The 27,884-nt window shown below is 38.3% G+C and overlaps 1 protein-coding gene and 1 pseudogene across 3 annotated transcripts; one reads left to right on the forward strand and one right to left on the reverse strand.

Annotated features, from left to right (window-relative positions):
* Positions 1-146: 146 nt before the first annotated feature.
* On the reverse strand, positions 147-16,521 carry LOC125935276 (protein phosphatase 1 regulatory subunit 12A-like; annotated as a pseudogene).
* Positions 15,867-27,635, forward strand: LOC125934544 (zinc finger protein 300). 3 transcript variants are annotated; one of them, XM_049647990.1, is made up of 6 exons: positions 15,867-16,731; positions 17,441-17,567; positions 18,410-18,527; positions 23,759-23,885; positions 24,130-24,256; positions 25,384-27,635. In XM_049647990.1, the coding sequence occupies exons 3-6, from the start codon at positions 18,513-18,515 to the stop codon at positions 26,927-26,929; spliced, it is 1,815 nt and encodes a 604-aa protein (XP_049503947.1). In that variant the 5' UTR covers positions 15,867-16,731; positions 17,441-17,567; positions 18,410-18,512; the 3' UTR covers positions 26,930-27,635. The 3 variants fall into 3 exon arrangements, with proteins under 3 accessions (XP_049503947.1, XP_049503949.1, XP_049503948.1); XM_049647992.1 differs by having other exon boundaries at positions 18,484-18,527; XM_049647991.1 differs by having other exon boundaries at positions 15,867-16,722.
* The last annotated feature ends 249 nt before the right edge of the window (positions 27,636-27,884 follow it).

Genomic DNA, 27,884 nt, shown 5'->3' on the forward strand with positions numbered 1-27,884 from the left:
GGTTAAATATCTGAGGAAGATCTGGCCTTGAGCACTTTCTTTACATCCTAGACCTGTAAACCAAGTTTTCTCAGTCATTAAAACAAACTTCTCAGCAGCTGCATTACTGTGAAACAATGGTCTCAAAACAAGAAAAGAAAAGCAAACAAAAATACTAAGTGGGCATGTGGCAGAATCTCTGAAAATGATAGTCTCCAAGAATTTCAAGTGACTGTTGATTATGGTCCACTAGGTTATAATATGTAATTCCATTACTTGCTGTTTCTCTTTTTAATTGGGAAAGTTTGCCTATCACTCTGACCAGTGCCCTATTTTCATCCTTTAGTTTCTATTTGTCTGCTTTTACGTCTGGTAGCATTGGGGCTCTACTACTTCTGGTATTCTTTCTAAAGCTTTTTGTTCCCTTTTTTCCATTTCCAGTAGAGACTTCACAGTAAATCTTTCTAATCTCTAGATGTCTTTTTTCCATCTGCATTTTAAGATCTGTCAGTTCCATACTTGCATCATGTAGCTATGTTTTCAGCTTTTTAATTTCAGCTGGAATTTGTTCATAAAAGTTCTTAAAGTCAGAAATCCTCCTTTTCTAGCCTGCCACTGTAAAGTTTTCTTTCTTTTAAAAAAGTGATCCAAAGCATCCCAGTAAGGCATCGCACTGATCACTAATTGATGTGGGACTGGCTTTTTATGTAGAAATGGAATCTAAGTTTTCTTTCTTATTAGATCCCTCTTCTATATGATTGTTGTTCTTATTCATTTTCACTGATAGCTTATTTCCAATATTAAACTTCTGTAGATCTTATTTCTCCTTGTTGCCATCATTCTATGATTGATTTAGGTAGTGATTCATCTTCATTCCTTTTTTTTTTTTCTCCCTGTCTTTCATTTTCCTTTGTTAATACTCTGGAGTAAACAGACGTTATACCTACAGGAGTATTTGTCCTGTTTAGTTGACTTGAAGCATAGAGTGAACTGTTCATGGTAGACAGTGAAAAAGAGTGGTTGAACTTGAAGTTGATTCTGGTCTGTAACACTGATAAGTCTTATTGTATGTTCTGAAGTACTTTTGTTTATATTCATCTCTAGATGTTTCTGGCTCCCTTTCTTCTTTATCCTTCTTTATCCTGATTTCCTTCATTCTTGTTCTCTGGTTCTGGTACAACTTACTGTTTTTCAGCCTCTTCAGTGTCACTCCCTGCGTTGATTTTCTAGACTGTTTTGCTTTCTAGATCTTGCTTTTCTTTGGGATTCAAATTTTTCATCTCTAAGAGGATTGAGGTATGGTCTGCATCTCTGCTCACCTCTGGTGCCGAGGAGACACTGCCAGGCAGCAGTTGTCGTCAGGATTATATTTTTGGAGGTTTTTATTACTTATTTAATCTCCTTACTAGTTTCAGGTTTATTCAGATTTTCTACTTCTTTTATCAGTCCGTCGTGGTACATTTTGGGTTTGTAGGAATTTGTCTATTTCATTTAGAATATCCAGTTTCTTGGTGTACAGTTATTCAGAGTACCCAAAATCTTTTTTATTTCTGTAAAATCAATTACAGTGCCTTCTGTTTTGTTTCTGATTTTATTTGAATCTTTTCTTTTTTTTCCTAAGTCAGTCTAGCTAAAAAATTGTCAATTTTGTTGTGCTTTTGAAAGAATCAACTCTTGGTTTCATGGATTTTCACTGGTTTTTATTGTCTACGTTGTTTATATCTGCTCCAATTTTTGTTATTTTCTTCTGGTAGCCTTGAGGAGCAGACACTGGTAACTATTATATAATTTTATCACTGTAGAATTGGCAGTATATTCTGACTCTGTGTTCATAGATGACTGATTAGGTGAGACTTCTCTAAGACTAGCAGACCTCTGTATGTAATACAACACTCCCCCAAGTGTTACTGCTCATCGCTTTGCTTTATTTCACTTTTTTAATGGCATTTTTGTCATGTTATAATTTGTTTATTTACTCTCAGTCCACTTTGCTAGCATTTAAGTACGACTGGAGCAGGAATATTTAGCTGCATTATTATAATGATATGGCTCAAGCTCTAGAAGAGTACATAGTATGTAACATTCACTAAATATTAGTTGAAGGACTCAATGACAGGGTGAATGAACAGTTTTACTGGTTTAACAACCTGTGTGGAATAATATTCCAAAATTTCATTACATTAGGAAGTTTATAAGGTGTGGGTAAACTGGGACTAAGAAAGACCAGAAGAGAAAGGTATTTTTATTTGGGGAAGATAATCTAAATCTTATTTGCTGTGGCCATTGGTGAGAGTAGTGATAAATCTGTATACTAGTAAGAAGAGCTTTCTCAAAAGCCTTGAGGTGAAAGGTGGGGAAGAACAGAATGTCTAAAGTGGAATGAATTAGAAGGGGTATTTGATGTAAAAAAAAAAAAAAAAAAAAAAAGCAGATAAATGTAGGGCATTTTAAACATGGTGAAGAGGTTTTTTTTTTTTTTTAAGAAAATTTTTTTTAATTTAATACATACCATAAACTACACATAGTTAAAGTGTATAATATGGTAACTTTGGTCTTACATATATACCAATGAAACTGTCACCACAATGAAGACAAGGAACATGTCCATCCTTGAGAGCTTCTTCTTACCCCTTGGTAATGACTCTTTATTCACTTGCTCTCCACCCTGTACCCAGGCAACCAATGATCTGCTTTCTGCCACTATACATTCATTTGCATGTCCTACAGTTTGAAATAAATGGAATAATAAAGTGAAAATTTGTTTTTCCTGGTTCCTTTCAGCATATTGTTTTGAATTTTAATCCAATTTGTTGTGTATCAAGAGGTCTTTCCTTTTTCTTGCTAATTTGTATTCCATTGTATGAATATTCATTTTCCTATGATAGATATTTGAATTACTTCCAGTTTTTGTTACAAACAAAGCTGCTATGAGCATTCCTGTATAACTATGCACGCGTCCTGGATATTGTATGGTGTATGCACACATGCCTAATATTTAGTCTCTTGGATAATTATAAATGGAATGGCTGGATCGTATAGGTTTATGTTTAAAAGAAATCACCTATTTTCCAAAGTAGTTACACCATTTTACATTCCTACAAGCAGTGTCTAAAAGTTCATTTCTCTATGTCCTCACCAACATTTGGTAATACTAGTTTTTAAATTTTAGTCATTTTAGTAGGTGCATAAGTGGTATCCTATTGTGGCTTTAATTAACATTTCCTTGATAGCTAATGATGTTGGGCATCTTTGTATGTTCTTTTTTGCCATTAATACACCAGGGAAGTGTCTGTTTAAATATTTTGCTCAGTTTTTAACATTTTGGTTTTAGAACTCTTTGTACATTTTGGCTGCTGGTTGTTTAACAGATATATGATGTGAAAATATCTGTCACTAGTCTGTGGCTTCTCTTTCCATTCCCTTAGTGGGGTCTTTTGAAGACTAGAGTCCAATTTCTCATTTATTCTTTTGTGGTTCATGCTTTCATTGTCCTTATCTAAGAACTCTTTGCCTAATTCTAGGTCCCAAAGGTTTTCTCTTACATTTTCTTCTAGGAGTTTTATAGTTTTAGATTTTATATTTAGGGTTATGGTCCATTTTGAGTTAATTTTTTTATATGTTATGAAGAATGGATTAAGGTTCAATTTAAAATATAGATATCCAGTTGTTTGTTAAAAACACTATTCTTTCCCCCACTGAAATGCTTCTGTTGAAAATTTGTTGTTATTATATCAGTTGTATCTATTTCTGATCTATTATTTCATTTACCCATTTTTCTGTCTTTACACCAATACCACATTGTCTTGATATTGTAGCTGTGTATATAATAAATCTTGAGATCAGGTAGTATTAGACCTCAAACAAATTTTTTTTTTTGCAAAGATTTTTGGCTATTCTTAAGACCTTTTCATTTCCATATGAATTTTAAGAATCTTGTCAATTTTGGGTCACCTGGATGACTCAGTTAAGTATCTGACTCTTGGTTTCAGCTCACGTCATGATCTCATGGTTTTATGAGATGGAGCCCTTCATCTGGAACCTGCTTGGGATTCTTTGTCTCCCTCTCTCTCAGCCCCTCCCCCACTTGTGCTGTCTCTATCTCTCGCAAAAATAAAATGAAACTTAAAAAAAAAAATCTTGTCAATTTCATCTCAAAAGTTTGCTGCAATTTAAATTGATTGCACTGAACCTCTAAATCAGTTTGAGATTTACAATAATGAGGCTTCTGACACATGAACAGGACATAGTCCTTTTATTTAAGTCTCATTTCTATTTGCATTGTTTTCTAGTTTTCAATGTATAAATGTTTCCATTTTCTGTCAGACTTACCACAAGTCTTTCATATTTAAAAGAAATTCTGTAGATATTTTAAATTTTAGTCTGATCATTTGTTGATAGTATATGGAAATAAAACCGTTTATTGATCTAGTATACTGCAACTTTCCTTCCTAAACTTACTGATTAGTTCTAAGAATAGCCCTTTTGTTGTTGTTGTTGTTGTTGTTGTTGTTGTTGTTGGCAGAATACATCAAGTTTTCTATATAGAAAATCATATATCTATAAATAAAGATTGCTTTATCTTTCCCTTTCCAAACTGGGCATCTGTTATTTCTTTTGTTTACACTGATTTAGAACTTCCAGTACAATGATGAATGGAAGTTATGGGATTGATTTCTTTCACTTTATTCTTTTTTTAAAAAAAGTTTTTTAATGTTTATTTATTTATTTTAAGAGAAAGAGATCAGGGGAGGAGCAGAGAGAGATGAAGAGAGAGAATCCCAAGCAGGCTCCACACTGTCAGTGTAGAACCTGATGTGGTGCTTGAAACCCATGAACCGTGAGATCATGACATGACCCAACACCAAGAGTCAGATGCTTAACTGACTGAGCCACTCAAGTGCCCCACCTTCACTTTATTCTTTTTTAACTTTTTTTTTTTAATTTACATCTAACTTAGTTAGCATATAGTGCAACAATGATTTCAGGAGTAGATTCCTTCATGCCCCTTACCCATTTAGCCCATCCCCCCTCCCACAACCCCTCCAGTAACCCTCTGTTTGTTCTCCATACTTATGAGTCTCTTCTATTTTGTCCTCCTCCCTGTTTTTATATTATTTTTGCTTCCCATCCTTTGTGTTCATCTGTTTTGTCTCTTAAAGTCCTCATATGAGTGAAGTCATATGGTATTTGACTTTCTGTGACTAATTTCATTTAGCATCATACCCTCTAGTTCCATCCATGTAGTTGCAAATGGCAAGATTTCATTCTTTTTGATGGCTGAGTAATACTCCATTGCATGTATATACCATTTCTTCTCTATCCATTCATCCATCGATGGACAGTTGGGCTCTTTCCATACTTTGACTATTGTCGATAGTACTGCTATAAACATTGGGGTGCATGTGCCCCTTTGAAACAGCATGCCTGTATCCCTTGGATAATACCTAGTAGTGCAATTGCTAGGTCATAGGGTAGTTCTATTTTTAATTTTTTGAGGAACCTCCATACTGTTTTCCAGAGTGGCTTCACCCGTGTACATTCCAACCAGCAGTGCAAAAGAGAGCCTCTTTCTCCGCATCCTCGCCAACATCTTGTTGCCTGAGTTGTTAACGTTAGCCATTCTGACAGGTGTGAGGTGGTATCTCATTGCGGTTTTGATTTGTATTTCTCTGATGATGAGTGGTGTTGAGCGGTTTTTCATGTGTCAGTTGGCCGTCTGGATGTCTTCTTTGGAGAAGCATCTATTCATGTCTTTTGCCCATTTATTCACTGGATTATTTGTTTTTTGGGTGTTGAGTTTGATAGGTTCTTTCTAGATTTTGGGTACTAACCCTTTATCTGATATGTCGCTTGCGAATATCTTTTCCCATTCCATCAGTTGCCTTTTAGTTTTGCTGACTGTTTCCTTCGCTGTGCAGAAGCTTTTTATTTTGTTTCCTTTGCCTCTGAAGACATGTTGAGTAAGAAGTTGCTACGGCCAAGGTAAAAGAGGTTTTTGCCTTCTTTCTCCTCAAGGATTTGGATGACTTCCTGTCTTATGTTTAGGTCCTTCATCCATTTTGAGTTTATTTTTGTGTCTGGTGTAAGAAAGTGGTCTAGGGGCGCCTGGGTGGCTCAGTCGGTTAAGCGGCCGACTTCGGCTCAGGTCATGATCTCACGGTCCGTGAGTTCAAGCCCCGCGTCGGGCTCTGTGCTGACAGCTCGGAGCCTGGAGCCTGTTTCAGATTCTGTGTCTCCCTCTCTCTGACCCTCCCCCGTTCATGCTCTGTCTCTCTCTGTCTCAAAAATAAATAAATGTTAAAAAAAAATTAAAAAAAAAAAAAAAGAAAGTGGTCCAGGTTCATTCTTCTGCATGTTGCTGTCCAGTTTTCCCAGCACCACTTGCTGAAGAGACTGTCTTTATTCCATTGGATATTCTTTCCTGCTTTGTCAAAGATTAGTTGGCCATACGTTTGTAGGTCCGTTCCTGGGTTCTCTATTCTGTTCCATTGATCTGAGTGTCTGTTTTTGTGCCATCACTTTATTCTTTATTACAAGATTGCTTTAGTATTCTAGGGCCTGTCCTTTTCCATTCAGATTTTAGAACAACCTTGTCTAAGTTTGCAAACAACAACAGCTTTCTGTGATTTTAATAGAAATTGCATTAAATCTATAGATCAATTTGGAGGAAAACTAACATCTTTACAAGTTATGATCTTCAAATCAATAGACATGAGCTATCTCTTCATTTGTTTGATTTCTTTCAACAACCTTTTGTAATTTTCTTCGTAAAGGTCCTTTATGTGTTAAGTATAAGCCAAGTGTTTTGATTCCTTTGAACTGATTCAAATAGTGTTCTTATTTCCATATGCTTATTATTAGCATATAGAAATGTGATTGATTTTTATGCACTGATGATCTTGTATCCTTTGACTTTGCTGACCTCACTAAGTTTTAGGCTTAATTTTGGTAAATTCCTTTGGATTTTCTATGAAGGCAGTGATTCATATCAGTTTTATTTCTTTCCTTTTTGACCTCTGTGCTTCTAATTTTGTCTTCTTGTGTTATTTTGATGGGTAGGATTTTCAGTACTGTGTTGAATTAAGTAGTGAGAGCAAATACTATTCTTCGTTCCTTATCTAAAGGAGGAGATGTGCAGTCTTTCACCATTAAATATTATGTTTGGTCTGTTTTCCTTTTTTGTATATACTCTTTATCAAGGTGAATAAATTCCCCTCTATTACTAGTTTGCTGAGAGTGTTTGTCATGAATGGTGTTGGACTTTTGTCAAATGATTTTTCTGTGTTGATTGATATAATCACATTTTTTCTTTGTATCTTTTTGATAAATGGGTTACATTGGTTAATTTTCATATTTGAGCCAGCTTTGCATACCTGGAATACATTTCACTTTATCATAGTGTGTGATTCTATTAATAGATTGTTGGATTTTGTTTGCTAATATTTTGTTAAGGATTTTTATGGCTAAGTTCATGAGAGACATTGTTCTGTAGTTTTCTCTCTTGGTGTGATTTTGGTAATAATTCCCTGATAAAATTATCTGGCATGTAGTCTCTTCTGTTTTCTGGAAGAGATTGTATAAAATGAGTGTTATTTCTTTAAATTTAGGTGATTTCTCCAGTGAAATTGTCTTTTCTTTTTGTGAGGTCTTTACTTAAGAATCAGTTTTAATTTGGAGTATGTAGATTATTTCATCTTGGTTGAGTTTTGGTGTTTGTGAAAATGGTCTATTTCTTCTACCTTGTCAGATTTATGAGGCTAGAGTTGTTCATAATATTTTAGCATTATCCTTCTAATGACTGCAAGAACTATAACTTCTTAACATCCAGACCTGTAATTTCCAGTATCTTTTTCGATTCTGATCCCTTTTCTTTTTCTTTGCTTTTTCTTGTTATGAGTATCATTTTCCAGTTTCTTTTTTTTTAATTTTTTTTAACGTTTATTTATTTTTGAGACAGAGAGAGACAGAGCATGAACAGGGGAGGGGCAGAGAGAGAGGGAGACACAGAATCTGAAACAGGCTCCAGGCTCTGAGCTGTCAGCACAGAGCCCGACGCGGGGCTCGAACTCACGGACCGTGAGATCATGACCTGAGCCAAAGTCGGACGCTTAACCAACTGAGCCACCCAGACACCCCTCATTTTCCAGTTTCTATACATGTCTGATAATTACTGATTTGATGCAAGACATTGTGAATCTTACCTTGTTGGGTGCTGGATATTTTTGTATTCCAGTGTTTTGTAAACCTTTCTCTGCAGTTCAGTTGTTACTTGGAAACAGCTTGATCCTTTCAAGTCTGATTATTAGGCGGCACCAGAGCAAGATTTTAGTGTAGAGCTAATTACTTTCACTATTGGGGTAGAACCTTTTGAGTACTCTTCCCAATGCCTCACGAAGAGTGAAGTTTGCCAGTCTGGCTGGTAGAAATAGCATTAATCTTGGCTTTTTTGACACCTAGTTACTGTTTTCTCCTTCATTTCAAGCGTTTATTTTTCCAAACTTTGATAGATTACTTATATGCATACACTGACCAATATTCTGATGAGTACTTACATAGACCCTCTGCAAGCTCTGGAGCTCTCCTTTTGGTGCAGCTTTGTGCTCTTTGGTTCTCTGCTCTGTGAATCTAGCTTCCTTGGTCTGTCTATACTCTTAGTTCTTTCTCCTCAACCCTGAGAGTCTGCTGGTTGTTGCCTAGGCTCCCCTTCCCTATGCTGCATCCTGTAAATTTTCTTAAGGCAGTAAACTGAGCAATCAAAGGGGTTACCTCATTTGTTTCCCATCTTTGAGGATCACTTGAAAACCATTGTTTCATACATTTGTCTGGTTTTTCCATTGTTTCAGGTGAAAGTGTAATCCATTCCTTGTTACATCACTTTGGCCAGAGGTAGAAATTTGGGATTGTTTTATAAAATTTAATTTTGTTTCATAATTATGTAAGTTTTTTAAAAATGTTTATTTAGTTGAGAGAGAGAGAGAGAGAGAGCAAGAGCACAAGGCGGGGAGGGGCAGAGAAAGAGGGGAACAGAGGATCCGAAGCCGGCTCTGCACTGACAGCAGAGAGCCCGACGTGGGCTTTGAACCCAGATCCATGAGATTATGACCTGAGCTGAAGTCCAATGCTTAGTCAACTGAGCCACTCAGGCACCCCTCATAATTATGTAAAAATTTGAGGTTCTAAAGTTAAGTCAACAGAACATGTACATTCAGAGAAGATTAGGTACTGTCTCTGCACCCTCTACCTTATTTTCTTCTTTCCTGTGGTAGGAAGTGTCTAAAATGGGCAACGATTCCCACCTCCAGGTATCCTTTGTTGTAATACCCTCCATATGAGTAAGTAGCTTTGAACCAATGGAATATAGCAACATTGAATGAGTGCTACTTCTGTGATTAGGTTATAAAAGACTGACTTCTGTCTTGCTTATAGACTCTTTCTCCTGCCTCATTAAATATACAAGTCATAAGTTGGAGAGTCCTACATGGCAAGGTACTATGGGTAGCTTTCTTTCAACAGCCAGTAAGGATGTGAATGCCCTTCGTTCGACAACTCTTGAGACAGTGAATTCTGCCAACAATCATATTTCCTCATTTGAATCTTCAGATGAGATCCCAGCCTCAGCCAATACATTGATTATAGAATGTATTGGGAGTCCTTGAAGCAGAGGACCCAAATAATCCTTGTCCGGATTCCTGACACACAGAGACAATAAATGTGTGTTGTTTTAAGCCACTACATTTTGGGGTAAGTTGCTACATTTCAGTAGATAACTAACAACACTTCCCACCTCCACCCCCCCAAGAGAGAGCAGGGGAGGGGCAGAGGGACAGGGACAGAGAGAATCTTAAAGCAGGCTCCACACACAGTACAGAGCCAGATGTGGGGCTCAATCTCACAACCGTGAGATCATGACCTGAGCTGAAATCAAGAGTTGGATGCTCAACTGATTGAACCACCCAGGCGCCCCTAACAACATCCTTTATAGATAATATTTTGATGGTTTATTCTTTCATTGCTTGCTTTTTTTCAGGTAAACATACATACAGTTGATCTTCATTATTCACAGATTCCATATCTGCAAATATACCTAATTGCTGAAATTAATTTATAAACCCCAAATCAGTGTGGTCCTTTTGTAGTCATTAGCAGACATGTACAGAGAGTGAAAAATTTGCATTGCCTCATGCACACATTTCCATGTGAGACTGAACTGAAGGGATACTCTTCCTCTTGTTCCAGCTTTCAAGAGGATGGAAATAGCAGGGGCAGTGTACTGGAGTGTAACAACCTCCAGCTCTAGGGCCCCTCTGGTGGAGTAAGAATCCAACTCTGGCACCTGTTAATGGAGTCACCTCAGGCAAGTCACTTAATGCTTCTGAACCTAATTTTCTCTTTTGTAAAATAAAGTATAATTTACCAGGATTAATTGATTATAAGATTATAATCTTAATTACACAAAGTTGTAAACTTCACGAAGTTGCAGTTTAAGATTATATCCAATATATATGTGTGTGTGTGTGTAAGTATATATATTTATATATTTCCCCTAGGAGCAATGTGTTTTTTTAATTCACTAATTCTGTTTGCAGCAACCTTATATAGGACATAAACATGAATAATGACAATTGACTGCATATATATTCATTCATTTTCACATTTTATAAAACTAAATGGTAATAAATTTTTCATTTTTTTCTTGTAACATTATATCCTGAATTTCACTCCATATTAGTACATAGAGATTTTTCTGTCTCTCTTACTGATGAATAATACTGTTTTATGTTGATACCATAATTTATATAACCAGACTTCTATTAGTAGATGTCCGGTTAACTGCTATCTTTTGATACTAAAAACATTATTGTAATAAATAATCTTTTGACCATATTTTTTTGTCTTTTTTTTTTTTTTGGCCAATATATCTTTGAAATATATCTTGGAAGTGGATTTTCTGAATCAAAGGGTGAAAGTTATGTAGTGTTGTGATTTTAGAGATATGTCCATATACCCTTTAACAATCCTCCCCTTAAGAAGTGGCGCTCAATTCCCATTTAACTGTGGGCAGGCAGGCCTTAGTGAATCACTTTTAGCAAACAGAATACAGAAGAAGTAATAAGATACCACTTTCAATTTAGGTTCTAAAAAGAGTGTGGTTTCTGTTTTGTGTGCCTTTGCTCACCCTCTCTCTCTCCCTTGACTTGCTCAGTCTTGGTAGAAGCCAGCTATCACATTATGAGGCAGGCTTGAGGAGAGGGAAGACCACGGCCATGTCAGGAGTAGCCTAAAAAAAGGCCCACATAGTGAGGAACTAAACCTGGAAACTGATATTCTGAGACTTGTCATCAGCCACTCGATTGAATTTGAAAGAATATTCTTCTCCACTTGAGCCTTGAAATAACTGCAGCCCTGGCCAGCAGCTTGACTGCAACCCCATGAGACGAAACCTGAACCACTCAGCTAAGCTGTTCCCAGGCTGACGCACCGAAATATGTCACAGTAAATGTTTATAATTTCACACTAACTTTCAGGTAATTCATTACACAGCAACAGATAACTAATACATGTATTTATTTTTATTTTTGTTTTTTATTTTTTTAATAGTTTCAAGTTCTTTAAATTCCAGTTAGTTAACATACAATATAATATTAGTTTCAGGAGTAGAATTTAGTGATTCATCACATACCTGTAACACTCAGTGCTCATCACAAGTGCCCTCCTTAATACCCATCACCAATTTAACTCATCCCCCTGCCAACCTCTCCTCCAATAACCCTCAGTTAGCTCTCTGTAGTTAATAAACCAGTTAAGAAATGGGCAGAAGGCATGAATAGGCATCCTTCCAAAGAAGACATACAGATGGCTAACAGACACATGTAAAGATGCTCAACATCACTCATCATGAGGGAAATACAAATTAAAACTACAGTGAGCTATCACCTCACACCTGTCAGAATGGCTAAAATTAACACAGGTGTTGGCAAGGATGTGGAGAAAGGGGAACCCTCTTATGCTGTTGGTTGAAATGCCAAGGTGCAGCCACTCTGGAAAACAGTACGGAGGTTCCTCAAAAAGTTAAAAATAGAACTACTCTATGATCCAGCAATTGCACTACTAGGTATTTATCCAAAGAATACAAAAATACTAATTCAAAGGGATACATGCACCCTAATGTTTATAGCAGCATTATGAATAATAACCAAACTATGGATAGAGCCCAAATGTCCACTGACTGATGAATGGATAAAGAAGATGTGCATACTGCTAGGAATTTACCCAAGGAATACAGGAGTACTGATGCATAGGGGCACTTGTACCCCAATGTTTATAGCAGCACTCTCAACAATAGCCAAATTATGGAAAGAGCCTAAATGTCCATCAACTGATGAATGGATAAAGAAATTGTGGTTTATATACACAATGGAATACTACGTGGCAATGAGAAAGAATGAAATCTGGCCCTTTGTAGCAACATGGATGGAACTGGAGAGTGTTATGCTAAGTGAAATAAGCCATACAGAGAAAGACAGATACCATATGGTTTCACTCTTATGTGGATCCTGAGAAACTTAACAGAAACCCATGGGGGAGGGGAAGGAAAAAAAAAAAGAGGTTAGAGTGGAAGAGAGCCAAAGCATAAGAGACTCTTAAACACTGAGAACAAACTGAGGCTTGATGGGGGGTGGGAGGGAGGGGAGGGTGGGTGATGGGTATTGAGGAGGGCACCTTTTGGGATGAGCACTGGGTGTTGTATGGAAACCAATTTGACAATAAACTTCATATATTGAAAAAAAAAGACAATGTGCATAATGGACTATTACTCGGCCATAAAAAGAATAAAATCTTGGGGCACCTGGGTGGCTCAGTTGGTTAAGCGTCCGACTTTGGCTCAAGTCATGATCTCACGGTTTGTGAGTTTGAACCCCACATTGGGCTCTGTGTTGACAGCTCAGAGCCTGGAGCCTGCTTCCGATTCTGTGTGTCTCTCTCTTTCTGCCCCTCCCCTGCTTGCACTCTGTCTCTCTTTCTCTGTCTCTCTCTCAAAAATAAATTTTAAAAAATTTAAAAAGATAAAATCTTGCCATTTGCAACAATATGGATGGAGCTGGAGTATATAATGCTAAGTGAAATAAGTCACTCAGAGAAAGACAAATACCATCTAATTTCAGTCATGTGGAATTTAAGAAATGAAACATGAACATAAGGGAACAAAAATAATTTTCTTGTTTCTGAATCCATTTACAGAACTGAGTTAAGCAAAGCCTCAGAGGGACTCCTTCATCAACTTGAGCCCATTTTATGCCTGTCAGTTCCATGCAAAATTCAGAAAGAATTGGATGTTCCTGAGGCTGGACATAGGCCTGGAAGTGGAAGTCGGATTCAATTTTTCCAGTTAATGTGTTCAGCAAAGTGTTGGAAGTTCATTAATTTCTTGGCTCTGGTGGCGTTTCCCATCATTCCTACATGCTGACTCAAAATCAGTGACAATTATGTAGTCAAACAATGGATTTGCTTCTTCCTAGATTTCCATTTGTTGGCGCAACTGACTCTTCTAATGAATTCAAGCTGCCACGCCAACTTCTTGGTCACCATTCCCAGCACGCCTTTGTCCTCACAGCCCAACTGCTGGAAGTCACTAATACATGTATTTTGGCTAGCTATTGCTAAACCACCTATATAGGGACTGTATCATTTTTCTGTCCCACCAGTAACATATGAGAATTCCTTATTCCCTTGGCCTTATCAACACCATATATTTCCAAAAGTAGAATACTTTTTAACAGGCTAATAGATGAGAAATAGGATCTTACTGCAGCTTTAATTCTTATTTCTTTCATTACAAGGGAGGTCTCCTCCTTCAGCTTCTTTTTTAATGAGATACTACGTTAGGGACAGCTTTGCATCACACTTTGGCTCAAGAGCTAAACTTTTTTAAATTACTACAAGGTTCTCATGGTTAGGCCCTTCCCATATTTACAGCATCCACTGGCATCACTCCTTGAGGAGTCTTCTTTTCTTTTTTTTTTTTAAAGTTTATTTATTTCGAGAGAGAGAGAGAGAGCATGTGTGTGGGCACAAGTGGGGCAGGGGCAGAGACAGGGAGGGAGAGAGAGAATCCCAGGCAGTTTCCTCACTGTCAGTGCAGAGCCTGATGTGAGGCTCAAATTCACTAACCAGGAGAACATGACCTGAGCTGAAGTCACAGGCTTAACTAACTGAGCCACCCAGGTGCCCCACTCCTTGAGGATCTTAAATTAATCATTATACCCCTAGTGCCTAGCACAGTGGCTACACTGCCTTAAGCACAAGGCATGCAATAAATATTGATGTAACTGTGGGAGTTCAAATTGATCGCAACTGCCCACTTTTTACCCTCTTTTTTTTTTTTAATAATTACTTTAAAAAAAATTTTTTAACGTTTATTTATTTTTGAGACAGAGACAGAGCATGAACGGGGTAGGGTCAGAGAGAGGGAGACACAGAATCTGAAACAGGCTCCAGGCTCTGAGCTGTCAGCACAGAGCCCAACGCGGGGCTTGAACTCACGGACCGCGAGATCACGACCTGAGCTGAAGTCGGCCGCTTAACCAACTGAGCCACCCAGGTGCCCCTAAGTAATTACTTTTTAAATTTATAGCCAGGTTAGCATATACTGCAACAATGACTTCAGAAGTAGATTCCTTAATGCCCCTTACCCATTTAGCCCATCCCCCTTCCCACAATCCCTCCAGCAACCCCGTTTGTTCTCCATATTTAAGAATCTTTTATGTTTTGCCCCCCTCCCTATTTTTATATTATTTTTGCTTCCCTTCCCTTATGTTCATCTGTTTTTCTCTTAAAGTCCTCATGAGTGAAGTCATATGATTTTTGCTTTCTCTAATTTCACTTAGCATAATACCCTCCAGTTCCATCCACATAGTTGCAAATGGCAAGATTTCTTTCTTTTTCATTGCGAGTAATACTCCATTGTACAAATATACCACATGTTCTTTATCCATTCATCCATCAATGGACAGTTGGGCTCTTTCCATACTTTGGCTATTGTCGATAGTGCTGCTATAAACATGGGGGTGCATGTGTCTCTTCGAAACGGCACACCTGTGTCCCTTGGATAAATACCTAGTAGTGCAATTGCTATTTTACTCTCTTCCTTGAGCAATAGTTAGGCCCCTCTCTTTTCCACAGGCCCCTAAACTTGGCTGGTCCCCAAGTTTAACCACATAAAGCAATATGTATATGCATAACATCCTCCCTTAACAGCTTTTCACGGAATCTGAGAACTCCAGAAACATTTTTAAGTGTCCTGTTTTTGCCACTTGCACTCCTACCTGTTGAAGGTTACTGCTAACCCTTCTTAACCCTCTATAAAAAAGGGGGGGGGGGGGGGGGGGTGGGGAAAGGTAAGGTTTGATTTTGAGATGCTTGCAGATTTCTGAGAATGAAGTGTTCTCCCTATTGCAACCATCTTTCTGAATAAAATCTCTCATCTAGATCGATTTGTTTTTACTTGACATGATAAAACTGCTCAATGTAAAACTGCTATTCATTTAATTACGTAAGCCAAAAATCTCATGGCTCTTTCAAAAACATGATTCAAAAGCATATCTAAGCACAGGAAACATTAGTTAGCACTTTTTTTTTTTTTTTAATATAAAAGCCTGAAGTACCTAAAGGTTATGGTAAGTGCTTTGTGGTTCATTATTTTTTCAAGTGATGTTTTCCTGAAATCTAACCTCCTCCCCGCTTCCTCTCCATTTTTGTTTTTCAGTCTCCCCTTTCTCGGTCTCAACCTCCCCCCGCGTCTCCCGTGTTGTGTCCCCTAGCTTCCCACTTCTGTTCCTACGCGTCCTGCTTTCGGTCCTTCCGGCTCCCACCGCTGTCTACACAGCCCTCTCCTTAGCGGCAGGATCGCTGCCCCTCTTCTCGCCAGCTTCTCCACGTCAACGCTTTGTGCCTCCGTCTCCTCCTCCTCCCTGCCTCTGAATGTTCCTTTTTCCTTCAGGCCGCCTCAGCAACTTACAGCAATTAGTAGTACTAATTTCCCCTAGAGAATCCCTTATAATAGCTTTTAGTATAAAGTTCATTTCTACTGTGGATCCCCTCCTCCGCCCACCAGTGAACTCTTCCACCACTTCGCGCCCACAGTGGGATCTCCGCGGAGGAACTGTGCCATTCTACGCCTCACCCCTCCAAGCTAGGCGAACCTCCCGGTGTAGGCTGTACCATTACAAACATATTTAAGGAGTGCCGTCCATGAGAGTATTTTACCATTCGAAGTTCTTCCTCTTTCACCAAATGCAGTCTTCTAGTAGGGGTCGTATCACTCAAATTTCTTCCCCAAACCTGTAAAAGCTCTCTGCAAAACCTCGCACCTAGCTGGTTCGTAAAATCCTCCTCTCCATCATCTTGCCCCCTTCCCTGGGGCAGGGGGCGGTGGCACATCCCAAACCCCTGCTCGGACGGAACCGAATTCCTCCGCGTGTACGGAACTGACCAAATTCTCAAGATGGCGGCCCCAGTTCCGACATAGCACCTGGGGGCGGCCATATTGCCTCCTGAACAAAGCCGCCGAGGATGCGGAGTGGGCAAAACCTCCCAGCACCGCTCGGCGCAGGCTCGGGAGCCCCGCGCTGTGCTCACCCAGACAGGAAGCGGGAGAGTTCAGCAGTATGGCTGTGACAGCCGTCCCGGTTAAAGCCGTGATGGGCGTTTCGAGACCTGATAACGGAGCCGCAAGACAGAAGGCGGGTATGTGCGGTGAGTCTGTTGGATTGATAATGGGAGGGGAGGGGTCTGTGAGGGTCAGTGATTGGAGATTTATGAAGTCACGGGTGGGGAGGTGTGTGGGATTCATGTTGGGTTTATTTGGGAGTCAGGGTTGGAGTGAGGTATGAGATTAGTAATTGGGGAATAGTGTGTCAGTGATGGAGTTGTCTGTGGGATCCGAAATGGCGTGTAGGAGGACTGACTGGGGCCAGTGATTGATGGGACTGTGGAGAATCAGTGATTGGTGAGGAGGCTGCGGATTAAATGACCATCCATGTGGTGGTCAGTGATGTAGTGGTCATGGGGGAATTCTGTGGGTGTGTCATTGCTAGACCCAAGGATTCAGAAATTTGGAGGGAGCAATAATGGGATCAGGCATGATCAGCCCTACTTTTCGGGAAAGGCTTTTACATACTTTAAAGTTTCCACAGGTTTTAGGCAACCATTGAGTTCTTAAAGGTCAGACCCCTTCGCGGTCCACCATTGCGCCCTTAGCCTGGTCCTCGTCTCCCCCCAAAATGGTCATTTTAAAACAAGACCAAACAAATTTAAAAGGATGGATTGTTATCAAAAGTATGATTTTCAGCCCAGCTTTTTCTAAGAATTGAAATCATGTTGTTTTATTCAAGAAACACTTACTGAGCACCTGCTGGGTACCCAGAGATGAGTATAACTATTTCTCTTGATTGTTTCCTTCCAGATCAGTTTTGACAACGCCGGGAATACCCCATGTAAAACAGCCTCCCGGTCTTGGGAGCATTCAGTTGCTCTGAACCAGTTCAGTCTTGTCTGAATGACTCCTTCTGGGACTGAGAAAAATTGACCGGGTAATATGCCTTCCTGCATTGTAGTATATTCTCTTGTATGAGTGTTTCCAACCTATCACCATTTTTATATGTAGATGACTGCACTGTTGAAAATCTGTAATAATAGTTTACGGGGCGCCTGGGTGGCTCAGTCGGTTGAGCGTCCGACTTTAGCTCGGGTCATGATCTCACAGTCCGTGAGTTCGAGCCCCGCGTCGGGCTCTGTGCTGATAGCTCAGAGCCCGGGGCCTGTTTCAGATTCTGTGTCTCCCTCTCTCTCTGACCCTCCCCCGTTCATGCTCTGTCTCTCTCTGTCTCAAAAATAAATAAACGTTAAAAAAAAATTAAAAAAAAAAAAAAAAAAAATCTGTAATAATAGTTTAAACAGAAAACATCTTAAAATTAACATTTTGGCCCATGAATATTGATTGGCAAGAGAGTTTGCTGAGTTGGGGGAAAATATAGAAGACCTGTTGGGAGATTATTGGAATTCAGCTGCTGGTTCTTTCTGGGGAATAAGGGAATGCATTTCTCAGTTTTCCATTTGGTCATGGCCATTCTTGTTGCTGGAGCAGTCCATCTACAGTTTACTTTATACATATCCATTTATGTTTATTGCCTTAGGAGAATATTCTACAAATAGAATTACTGATTCATAGGGAAACAATAAGCTGTTAGTAAGTCAGTGTGAAATATACCTTCACATCTTTACAATTAAACCACCCTGACCAAGTTGTGTATCTTCATAGTGTGGTCACAAGAGGACCTCCTTCACCTAGTGCTTCCTGACCCTCTCAAGGACCAAATAGCCTTATCCCCACTGGTTGTGTCATCATACAGCTGATTCTAGTGGTTGTTTCTAGATTGGTGAATGTGGAAGCAGCAGACGGTCTGGTCTGTGAAAATGCCCATCTGAGCACCAGTCTTGCTTTTTCAGACATCTGCACTTGTAGAAGAGAGCAGAGAATGATGAAGTCCCAGGTGAGTTGCTTTTGTATTTAATTTTCAGAATTTCCTTCATTTTCTGTCCGACCAAATGGAATAGTGCAGATAGCTAAAATTTGGATTAGGGAGAAGGTAGCCAAAATGAAAGTTAAGACCTAGAAAGAGTTTCTCGAGAACATGTAGATAAACCTGGCCTGAAAACATTTTTAAAAACGAACGTACTAGTTTTTCTGATCTTTCTTGAAGACATCACCACTTAATTGATTCACAGTCCTCTAAAGAGAAAACAGATCAATTTCCCATGGGAAGAAATTCTTTCTTACCATGTAAGACTAAAACAAATTTCCATTCTGGGTCTTTGTCTAGATGATGGAGTACACAGTATTCTTAGCAACACTCCTGTGGTAAATGCAACAGTAGATTTCTGGTAGCTGTATCACAAAATGATCTGTTTTAGAGGGAAGTTATAGTGTCATAGCCAGACTCCGTGAACTTTATCCTTCAGAGCTAGGCTCACCAAACTATTGCCCGTAGGCCAAATTCAGCTCTCTATTTTTATGGACAGTTTTATTGTTCATGTATTGTCTGTAGCTGTTTTCCTGCTACAATGGCAGCATTGGGTAAGTACAACAGAGACCGTATGACCTGCAATGCTGAAAATATATGCTTTACTGAAAAAGTTTGTTAGATTTCTGGTTTAGAGGACCTGATTGATTATAGAGGCTTCCTATTGTCCAGTTTTACCTACTGCTAAAATCTAGATAACACAGGATGGGTGCATTTTGAATGGTCTTCCAAAATCTATTTTTCTCCCAAAGGGCAGTTCTTACATTATAATTCTCTGGCAAAGCTTTGTAGAGCATGGGTCCCTGATACTCCATACCCTTTGCTGTGGTTTCAGATTGTGTAGGATCACTTTCCAACTCGAGGCCAGTTCCTTCTCTGCACTTCCATTTTTAATAGTGTGTAGTGATTTTTCTCTCTGCCAACATTGGCTATGTACATGGTATATAAATTTCAAACTATATCAGTGATAAAAATTTAAACCTTTTAACTCTCCTCCTTCTAAGACTCTCAGTGTTAACCATTTGTTTGTAATCTTCCAAACCTTTTCAATATAACTATGATTAAGTGTGTACACGTGAAAGTACAAATGTATAAGAGTGTCTCTTACTTTCTTGTGTTTTTCTTTTGGAGAAATAATGTTACACAGTAAAGATTCCGTGCTGCAAAACTTGCTTTTTAATTGTCCCAGGTAAAGATTTTTGTATACATTTTGAATATCTTCCTATGCCAGTACCTAGAATCCTTTTTTTTTTTTAATGATTATTTATTTTTGAAAGAGCACAGCGGGGGAGGGGCAGAGAGAGGGAGACAGAGGATCCAAAGCGGGCTCTGCACTGACAGCATCGAGTCTGATGTGGGGCTTGAACTTATGAACCATGAGATCTTGACCTGAGCCAAAGTTGGACACTCAACCGATTGAGCCACCCAGGTGCCCCTAGAATTCTTTATTATCTTAGCGGATGCATGATATTTCTTTCCAGCCTGGTCAAACAGTGACTGTTTTCTTATCTGTAAAATGGGGATTAGAAACCTCATAGGGTTGTTGTAAGAATTAAGTAAATAAAAACCATGCCTGGAATTGTACCTGGGATGGTTTGTTCTAAATTAAGTGTTAATTGTTGGTATTGTTATTATATTGTCATCATTATTATTATCAAATATAGTAATCAACTTTTGCATTAGGAGTGCTCATGTGTATTTTACAGTAAAGCTTAACAGGTGGGTTCTATTGCAAAAAGATAAGGTTGTTTTGGTTTTTTTCTTGAATGTCAGTAGCTTTAGAGTTGTGCTGTTCAGTGCAGAGTGACCAGCCACATGTGATTAGTGAGCACTTGAAATTGGTTAGCCTGAATTGAGGTGTTCCTTAAGTGTAAAATGCATACTGAGTTTAGAAGACACAATTCCAAAAAGCACACTAATAATTTTTAAAGGTCAGTTATACTTTGAAATTATATTTTGGATATATTGAGATACCTATATATATTTGAAAATAATTTTTTGAATGTGGCAACTGGAAGGTTTAAAATTACATATCTAGTTAGTCTTATATTTGTTGGAGTAGCTTTAGAGAATGAAAATGGATTTTTATTAGCTTAATAAATCCGACTACTGGGGCTTATTAACGGATTGTATGCCTGTTCCTTTAGGAAGAGGGATTTATATTTTTCCCATACTGTCCAGAAGTGAAGTCATTATTTGTACACATATCTATTCTTCCTTTCTTCTTCTTTTTTTTTTTTTTTTTTTTTTTAATTTTTTTTCAACGTTTTTTATTTATTTTTGGGACAGAGAGAGACAGAGCATGAACGGGGGAGGGACAGAGAGAGAGGGAGACACAGAATCGGAAACAGGCTCCAGGCTCCGAGCCATCAGCCCAGAGCCTGACGCGGGGCTCGAACTCACGGACCGCGAGATCGTGACCTGGCTGAAGTCGGACGCTCAACCGACTGCGCCACCCAGGCGCCCCTTCCTTTCTTCTTCTAACACCTTCTCTCTTCCATTCTCCCAGTCACCCAAGCCATAAACATTTGTTTGTAGATGATAAGAGTACAATTTCCCACTGATTATACATTATATTTTTCTCAAAATTAACAAAATTTATGCATACTTAGTATAATGAAGCATTTGAGTATAATTCATAAAGCAAAATCAGAATGTTAAAATTACATCTCTTAAACTTCCTGTCAGAATGGATTTTCTCTACATTCCACATTTATTTTCTTTCTCATGTCACTGTTCTTTAGATCAAAAGAATGTAACTGATTAATCCACAGAACTATTCTTAGTTAAATGTGAACTTTATTTTATTTTCTGTAATCTTCATTCATTCCTTTTTTTAGTGAACATTTCTTGAGTACCTAATTGTGTCACATGCATTGACTGGCTGTGGAGTATCTCAAGAAGATTTCGGTATGGTTTTTTTTCTGGGAGGAATGCAGAGAAAAATTAGGTAAACAGACATGGAAAGCAGCATTGACAAATAAAAATTTTATAATAGATATGGGAGCAAGGAACTGTTAAAACAGAGAGGGGGGAGCAACCAGCTGTATAAGGAGTTAGAAAATAGGCTTAAAAGATTATTGAGCTTTAGATCATGAGAGAAGTAGGATAAGGATGGGAAACAACATTTACAAAAGTAGAGAGGGCAGAGTGGTTTTAGGAAGGCTGAGCATTTGAGGAAAACGAAAATCTAGGGTGTTTCATTGGAAGTTTGACTAAGGGTGTTATTAAAACAATAAAATACAGAAGACCTTGTTTACAATATCAAGGAGTCAGTGTGGAGCCATTGAATCAGAATACCTGCTTTTTAAAGCTGAGAGTTAATCATATCTTCAGTGCCTGACCTCTGGCAAGTGATTACTGAACTACTGTAATTCTAGGTTTTCTCATATGTAAAATTAGAAAGTGAATAAGGTTGTTTTAAGGACAAATTAAATGTTTGGCAGCTTGATGGTGTGAATATGGGACTTGGCGTGGGACTGAGATGATTGAGACTGATTGTTTACGAAAGGATAGAACCAGTGGATACTTTTAAGCAGGGGGTGTTGACAGTGGAAACCGTGTTTAATCTGTTTTTGTTCTGAAAGCAATATTTGATAATAATGAAATATTTAGGAGGAAAAGCTGAAAAACATCACTCAGATTCTAGTAGATGACAACTGTGAACATGATGGTGACCTAATTAAAATAGTCCCTTTCCCCTCCAGAAATACCTTACGGCTCTACATTTACCCAAGTTTTTTTTGTGTTAATGTCACATCAATAATCTTATTTTTTTTTATGAGTGTTTCCTGTACATTTCTCATTATGTCTGTTTTCAGTATTGCTACTGTAATTCGTATACTTCATTATATTACTAGTTATTGCATATATATCTATATCTATATCTATATATCTATATCTATATATATCTATCTATATATATATCTATATATATATATATGGGAGAATCATTAATTGAGGTGAAGCTATGATTATTTTCCTATAAATTGAGGGTATTACATTATGATCTTCAAGAACACTGACATTCTGTGATTCTCTATATGTGTTTTTTCTCTTTTTAATCTCTTATTTTAAAAGGCTTTTTCTGCTAGGGGCGCCTGGGTGGCTCAGTCGGTTAAGTGCCCAACTCCTGGTTTTGGCTCAGGTCATGATCTCACAGTTGTGGGTTCCAGCCCCACATCAGGGTTTGTGCTGACAGCATGGAACCTGCTTGGGATTCTCTCTCTTCCCCTCTCTCTGCACCTCCCCTGCTCGCTCCCTCTCTCTGTGTCTCTCTCACTCTCTCAAAATAAATAAAAAAGGAACATTAAAAAAACCCAAAAAACAAAAGCTTTCTCTGCTCTGTAATTATTAATAAAAATCTTCCCATGTTTTGTTACTTTTATGCTCTTGGCTATATTTTTAGAATTTAATTTTTTGCTTCATCTAGAATGTATATTTTGCATTTCTCAAGACATAAAATATGGTGTATTAGTTTTCCAGGGCTACCTTAACAACAGACCACAGACTGGGTAGATTAAACAACAGAAATTTATTGTCTCAAAGTTCTGGAGGCTAGAAGCCAAAACGCAAAAGTGTCAGCAGGGTTGATTCCTTCTGAAGGCTGTAAGAGAACAATCTTCCAGGCCCCTCTCCTTGGCTTATAGGTGACCGTCTTCTCCCCATGTCTCTTCATATCATCTTTCTTCTATGTGTGTCTGTCTCTGTGTTCAAATTTCTCCTTTTCATACGGATATTAGTCATATTGGATTAGGGTCCATCCTAGTGACCTCATAGAACTAATTACATCTGCAGTGACCCTGTTTTCAAATAAGGTCACATTCTGAGAAACTAGCAGTTAGCATATAACATATGAATTTTAAGAGCATACAATTAATTCCACCTTTAACATATGGATTCAACATTCTTCCTTTCCTGTTGACTCTCCGGTTGTTTCAGTATTATTCTTTGAATAATCTGTTTTCCTCTCAGTTATTTGAATGCTGCCCTTATCATTTATTAAATTACCATTTGTATTAGGTAGGCATTTTGATTTACCTCTTCTGTTTTCCTAATCTGTCTCTTCTTGTAAAGACAAGATTTTGTGCTGTTTCTCCCAAATACTATGATACAAAACTAGGTGTAGTTGTAGTTTTATATACTATAGTAGGAATGATGAGAATGGTCACTTCAGACTGAACAGGAATATACTGTTACAGGGGTTGGTATCATTCAAGGATGTGGCTGTGGATTTCACCCAAGAGGAGTGGCAGCAACTGGACCCTGCTCAGAGGACCCTGTATAGAGATGTGATGCTGGAGAACTTCAGTCACGTGATCTCATTGGGTAAGGATGGCTTCCCTGCATCACTCAGACTTGTCCAACCAAGGGCCTTTCCTTATCAGGTGCTGTGCTTAGGTGGTTCCTGAGATATATAATGACTTACGATCTTCAGACCTTCCCAAACAGAGGTCATGGTGTTTGCTGAGGGTCAACTGGACTGATTCATTGTAGCCCTTCTGAAACAACACCTTCTCTTTTTTCCTTCAGTGCCCCCAATCCCAATTCCTCTGTGATTTCCACTTAATAGGATATCCAGTTTCCAAACCAGATGTCATCTCTAAGTTGGAACAAGGAGAAGATCCATGGATCATCAAGAGAGACGTATCAAATTGGATCTATACAGATGAAAATCAGGCAGATGGGAGACAAGGGAAGTGAAATCTCAGATTGTTTTGTTTTCTTAATTGATTGATGCCTGAGGCTCGATAAGAAATCCTTATCGAGATTTCTTATTGTTTGTTCCTGTGCTGAGAATTTAGTAGGCATTTGACAAATAATTAAATAATTCTTAACCTTTATAAGGAGGAGCTGTTTCTTATTGATCTTCTTCCTTTCTGCATATATGTGTATCTTTAACACCTTTTATGAAAAGGCAATAGAAAGGCAAATTCCTCCCAAGAACATAGGTTGTACTTTACATGGTAAGACCTCCAGGCACATGGTGTACAAAATTATGTGTCAAATATACCATTTTAAAAGTTTTACCATTTTAAAAGTTCGGAGAAAATGCAAGTCTAAATATGCAGCAGAATTTGAGAAGGTGTTTTTCGGAGCGTGCAGCTGTAGCTGCTTTGAAACATGCTGAGTGTTGGTGATGCTGAAGGAGGAAGGTGAAGGCAGATTGTGGTGGGGAGAGGGTGTGTGAATAAAACTTTGAAGGTAGAGAATGAAGGCTTTTCTGGGAGAACTTTGCTAGTTTCTGTTGGTATATATAGAAGGTGTTATGGGAAGTAGTGGAATATAAGCTTGGATTCTTGGTGTGAATCTGATACTGAATCCATAGCAGGATCTTGGATTTTTCTGTTGTTTGTGTTAGTTTTTAATTAGGAAAGTAGACTGAAGAGAGTTAAAATATTTTGAGTACAGAAGCGACCTTGTTTCTTTGGATAATGGTCACAGGATAATAGTTAAGTATATATGTAGCAAATCGTTTATAAGATAAATGAATTCAGAAAGTGAAAAGGATTTCCATTCAGAAAGCAGGAGAAATGGGAAAATTCTAGAAGAATAATCCACGATTAGAGTGACAATAACCCAGATACATTTCTATTTCCTTCAGGTCTAATTTTTCTCGTTAATATCCTTTTCCATCCATTCATCTGATCATACTTTATGCTGACCTGTGTTAGGAGATGGCCTGTCTCTGTCCTTGTGTTCTGAGTTCATCAACTACATTGGATTAATCATTTGTTCTGTTCTTCTGCATTATATTTATTGTTCTTTTTTGTTTGTTTATTGTTCTTTATAATTGTTTTATTTTATCTTTCTTTCTTTTAGACAGGAAAAGTAACCTTGACAACCCCAAATCATGTATTTTGGGGTCTGTTTCCTTCCGTAATAATATCCTGAAAGGAGTCACAAAGGATGGTTCATTGTACTCCATTTTAAAAGTCTGTCAAGATGATGGCCAGCTACAGAGATGTCAGGAAAACCAAGACAAGCTTTTCAGGCAAGTAACAGTCATCAGCAACAAAACAGTGACTGTGGAGTCAGGCCATAAATATAATGCCTTTGGAAAAATATTTCAAGAGTGCATAGAGCCAGATACTTTAAGACAAAGATCCCATAGCTATGATGTATTTAAAAAGAACTTGAAATATAATGCTGATCTACGTAGTTGTAATAAGAGTAATTCAAGAAAAAACCCTGATGAGAGTTTGGGATGTGGAAAATCATCTAGCTATGGTGCATCTGATTCTAATCTTGAGGAAATTCCCAATGGAGTAATGCCCTGTAATAACAATCAGTGTGGGAACATTTTTAGTAGTAAACAATCCCTTATGCAATATCAGAATGTTGAAACTAAGGAGAAAACCTGTGTGTGTGTTACATGTGGAAAAGCCTTTGCCAAGAAGTCACAGCTTATTGTACATCAACGAATTCATACTGGAAAGAAACCATATGATTGTAGTGCATGTGGGAAAGCCTTCAGTGAGAAGTTTCATCTCATCGTACATCAGAGAACTCATACTGGGGAAAAACCTTACGAATGTTCTGAATGTGGAAAAGCCTTCTCTCAGAAATCCTCCCTCATTATACATCAGAGAGTTCACACTGGGGAAAAGCCATATGAGTGTAGTGAGTGTGGGAAAGCCTTCTCCCAGAAATCACCCCTCATTATACATCAAAGAATTCACACTGGAGAGAAACCTTATGAATGTAGAGAGTGTGGGAAGGCGTTCTCCCAGAAGTCACAGCTGATCATACATCATAGAGCTCATACTGGAGAGAAACCATATGAATGTACTGAATGTGGGAAAGCCTTCTGTGAGAAGTCCCACCTCATTATACATAAAAGAATTCACACTGGGGAGAAACCCTACAAATGTGCTCAATGTGAGGAAGCCTTCAGCAGGAAGACGGAACTCATTACACATCAGTTAATTCATACTGGGGAGAAACCTTATGAATGTACTGAATGTGGGAAGACCTTCTCCCGGAAGTCACAGCTCATCATACATCAGAGAACACATACTGGAGAAAAGCCCTATAAATGCAGTGAATGTGGAAAAGCCTTCTGTCAGAAATCACATCTCATTGGACATCAGAGAATTCACACAGGAGAAAAACCTTATATATGCAGTGAATGTGGGAAAGCCTTCTCTCAGAAGTCTCACCTCCCAGGGCATCAGCGAATTCATACAGGAGAAAAACCTTACATATGTGCTGAATGTGGAAAGGCGTTTTCCCAGAAGTCAGACCTTGTTTTACATCAGAGAATTCATACTGGGGAAAGACCCTATCAATGTGCTATCTGTGGGAAAGCCTTCATCCAGAAGTCACAACTCACTGTACATCAGAGAATTCATACAGTAGTAAAATCATAATGAACTGAACGCAGAAAAGCCTTCAGTATTAGCTCAAGCCTTAATAAATACTAGGAACCTGATTGATTTGATATTTATGAGACATCTTTATAGATGTCTGTAGTGTGGTGATACCCAACTCAGCAAAGATGATGGAAAATAATCATAAATGAAGAACATTTTCAACATGGTGTGTAAAACTTTTAAAGTTATGTATATAGAATGTTGTCAAGTTACATATTCTATATTATACCACATTAATAATAACCAGACATTGTGAAATAGCTAATATTAGCTTGGCATCATTTTGGCCATACAGTAATTCCCTGTAAAGGACATGAAGAAAGCTTGAGATAGATAAATAAATAAATAAATAAATAAATAAATAAATTCCTAGAAACTACATTATAAGGAGGGGCTTAGCATGACCCCTAAAGATACATGTAAAATTCTTGTACAAAGATGGAAAGATAGGTGGATCAGATGATGTTTATACGTTTTCCCGTCTCAATCATATAAGTTGACCTGTCTCTCTGGAAGGATCCTGGATCTTGAAATTGGTGCTACTTGACCAGATCACCCATTTATTCTCCCTCACTGGGAGTTTGGTGTTGTGGAAATGCTTTGGTACTGAACCAGATGGTCTTGTGTTCTAATACTGGCTCAGCTACTCGCAGATTGTGTAACTTCAAGCAAGCCTGCTTCACCCATCTGAATATTTCCCATCTGAATATTTCCCACCCATCTGAATATTTCCCATAAAAAAAAAAGTATAGTGAAGAGTACATTTTCATTTATTATTCATTTTGTCTTTCATTTCCATGCAGCTGGATGCTAAGACTAATATGTAAAAGCTACATCTAAACTTGTATTTCAGACACTCTGCTTTTGATAACCCATTCCCAGGACTGTTCATTTTAATGTTTTTGACCCTAGTGGCCTTGATTCTTGGTATGTTCAAGTGACATTTTATTAT

Source organism: Panthera uncia (genome assembly GCF_023721935.1).
Source record: "Panthera uncia isolate 11264 chromosome A1 unlocalized genomic scaffold, Puncia_PCG_1.0 HiC_scaffold_17, whole genome shotgun sequence".
Classification (NCBI taxonomy): domain Eukaryota; kingdom Metazoa; phylum Chordata; class Mammalia; order Carnivora; family Felidae; genus Panthera; species Panthera uncia.

Coding starts and splice junctions, on each gene's coding strand:
- LOC125934544 (XM_049647990.1), top strand. Junction 23,886..24,129: donor CAGTCACGTGATCTCATTGG/GTAAGGATGGCT, acceptor TCCACTTAATAG/GATATCCAGTTTCCAAACCA. Junction 24,257..25,383: donor GCAGATGGGAGACAAGGGAA/GTGAAATCTCAG, acceptor TCTTTTAGACAG/GAAAAGTAACCTTGACAACC.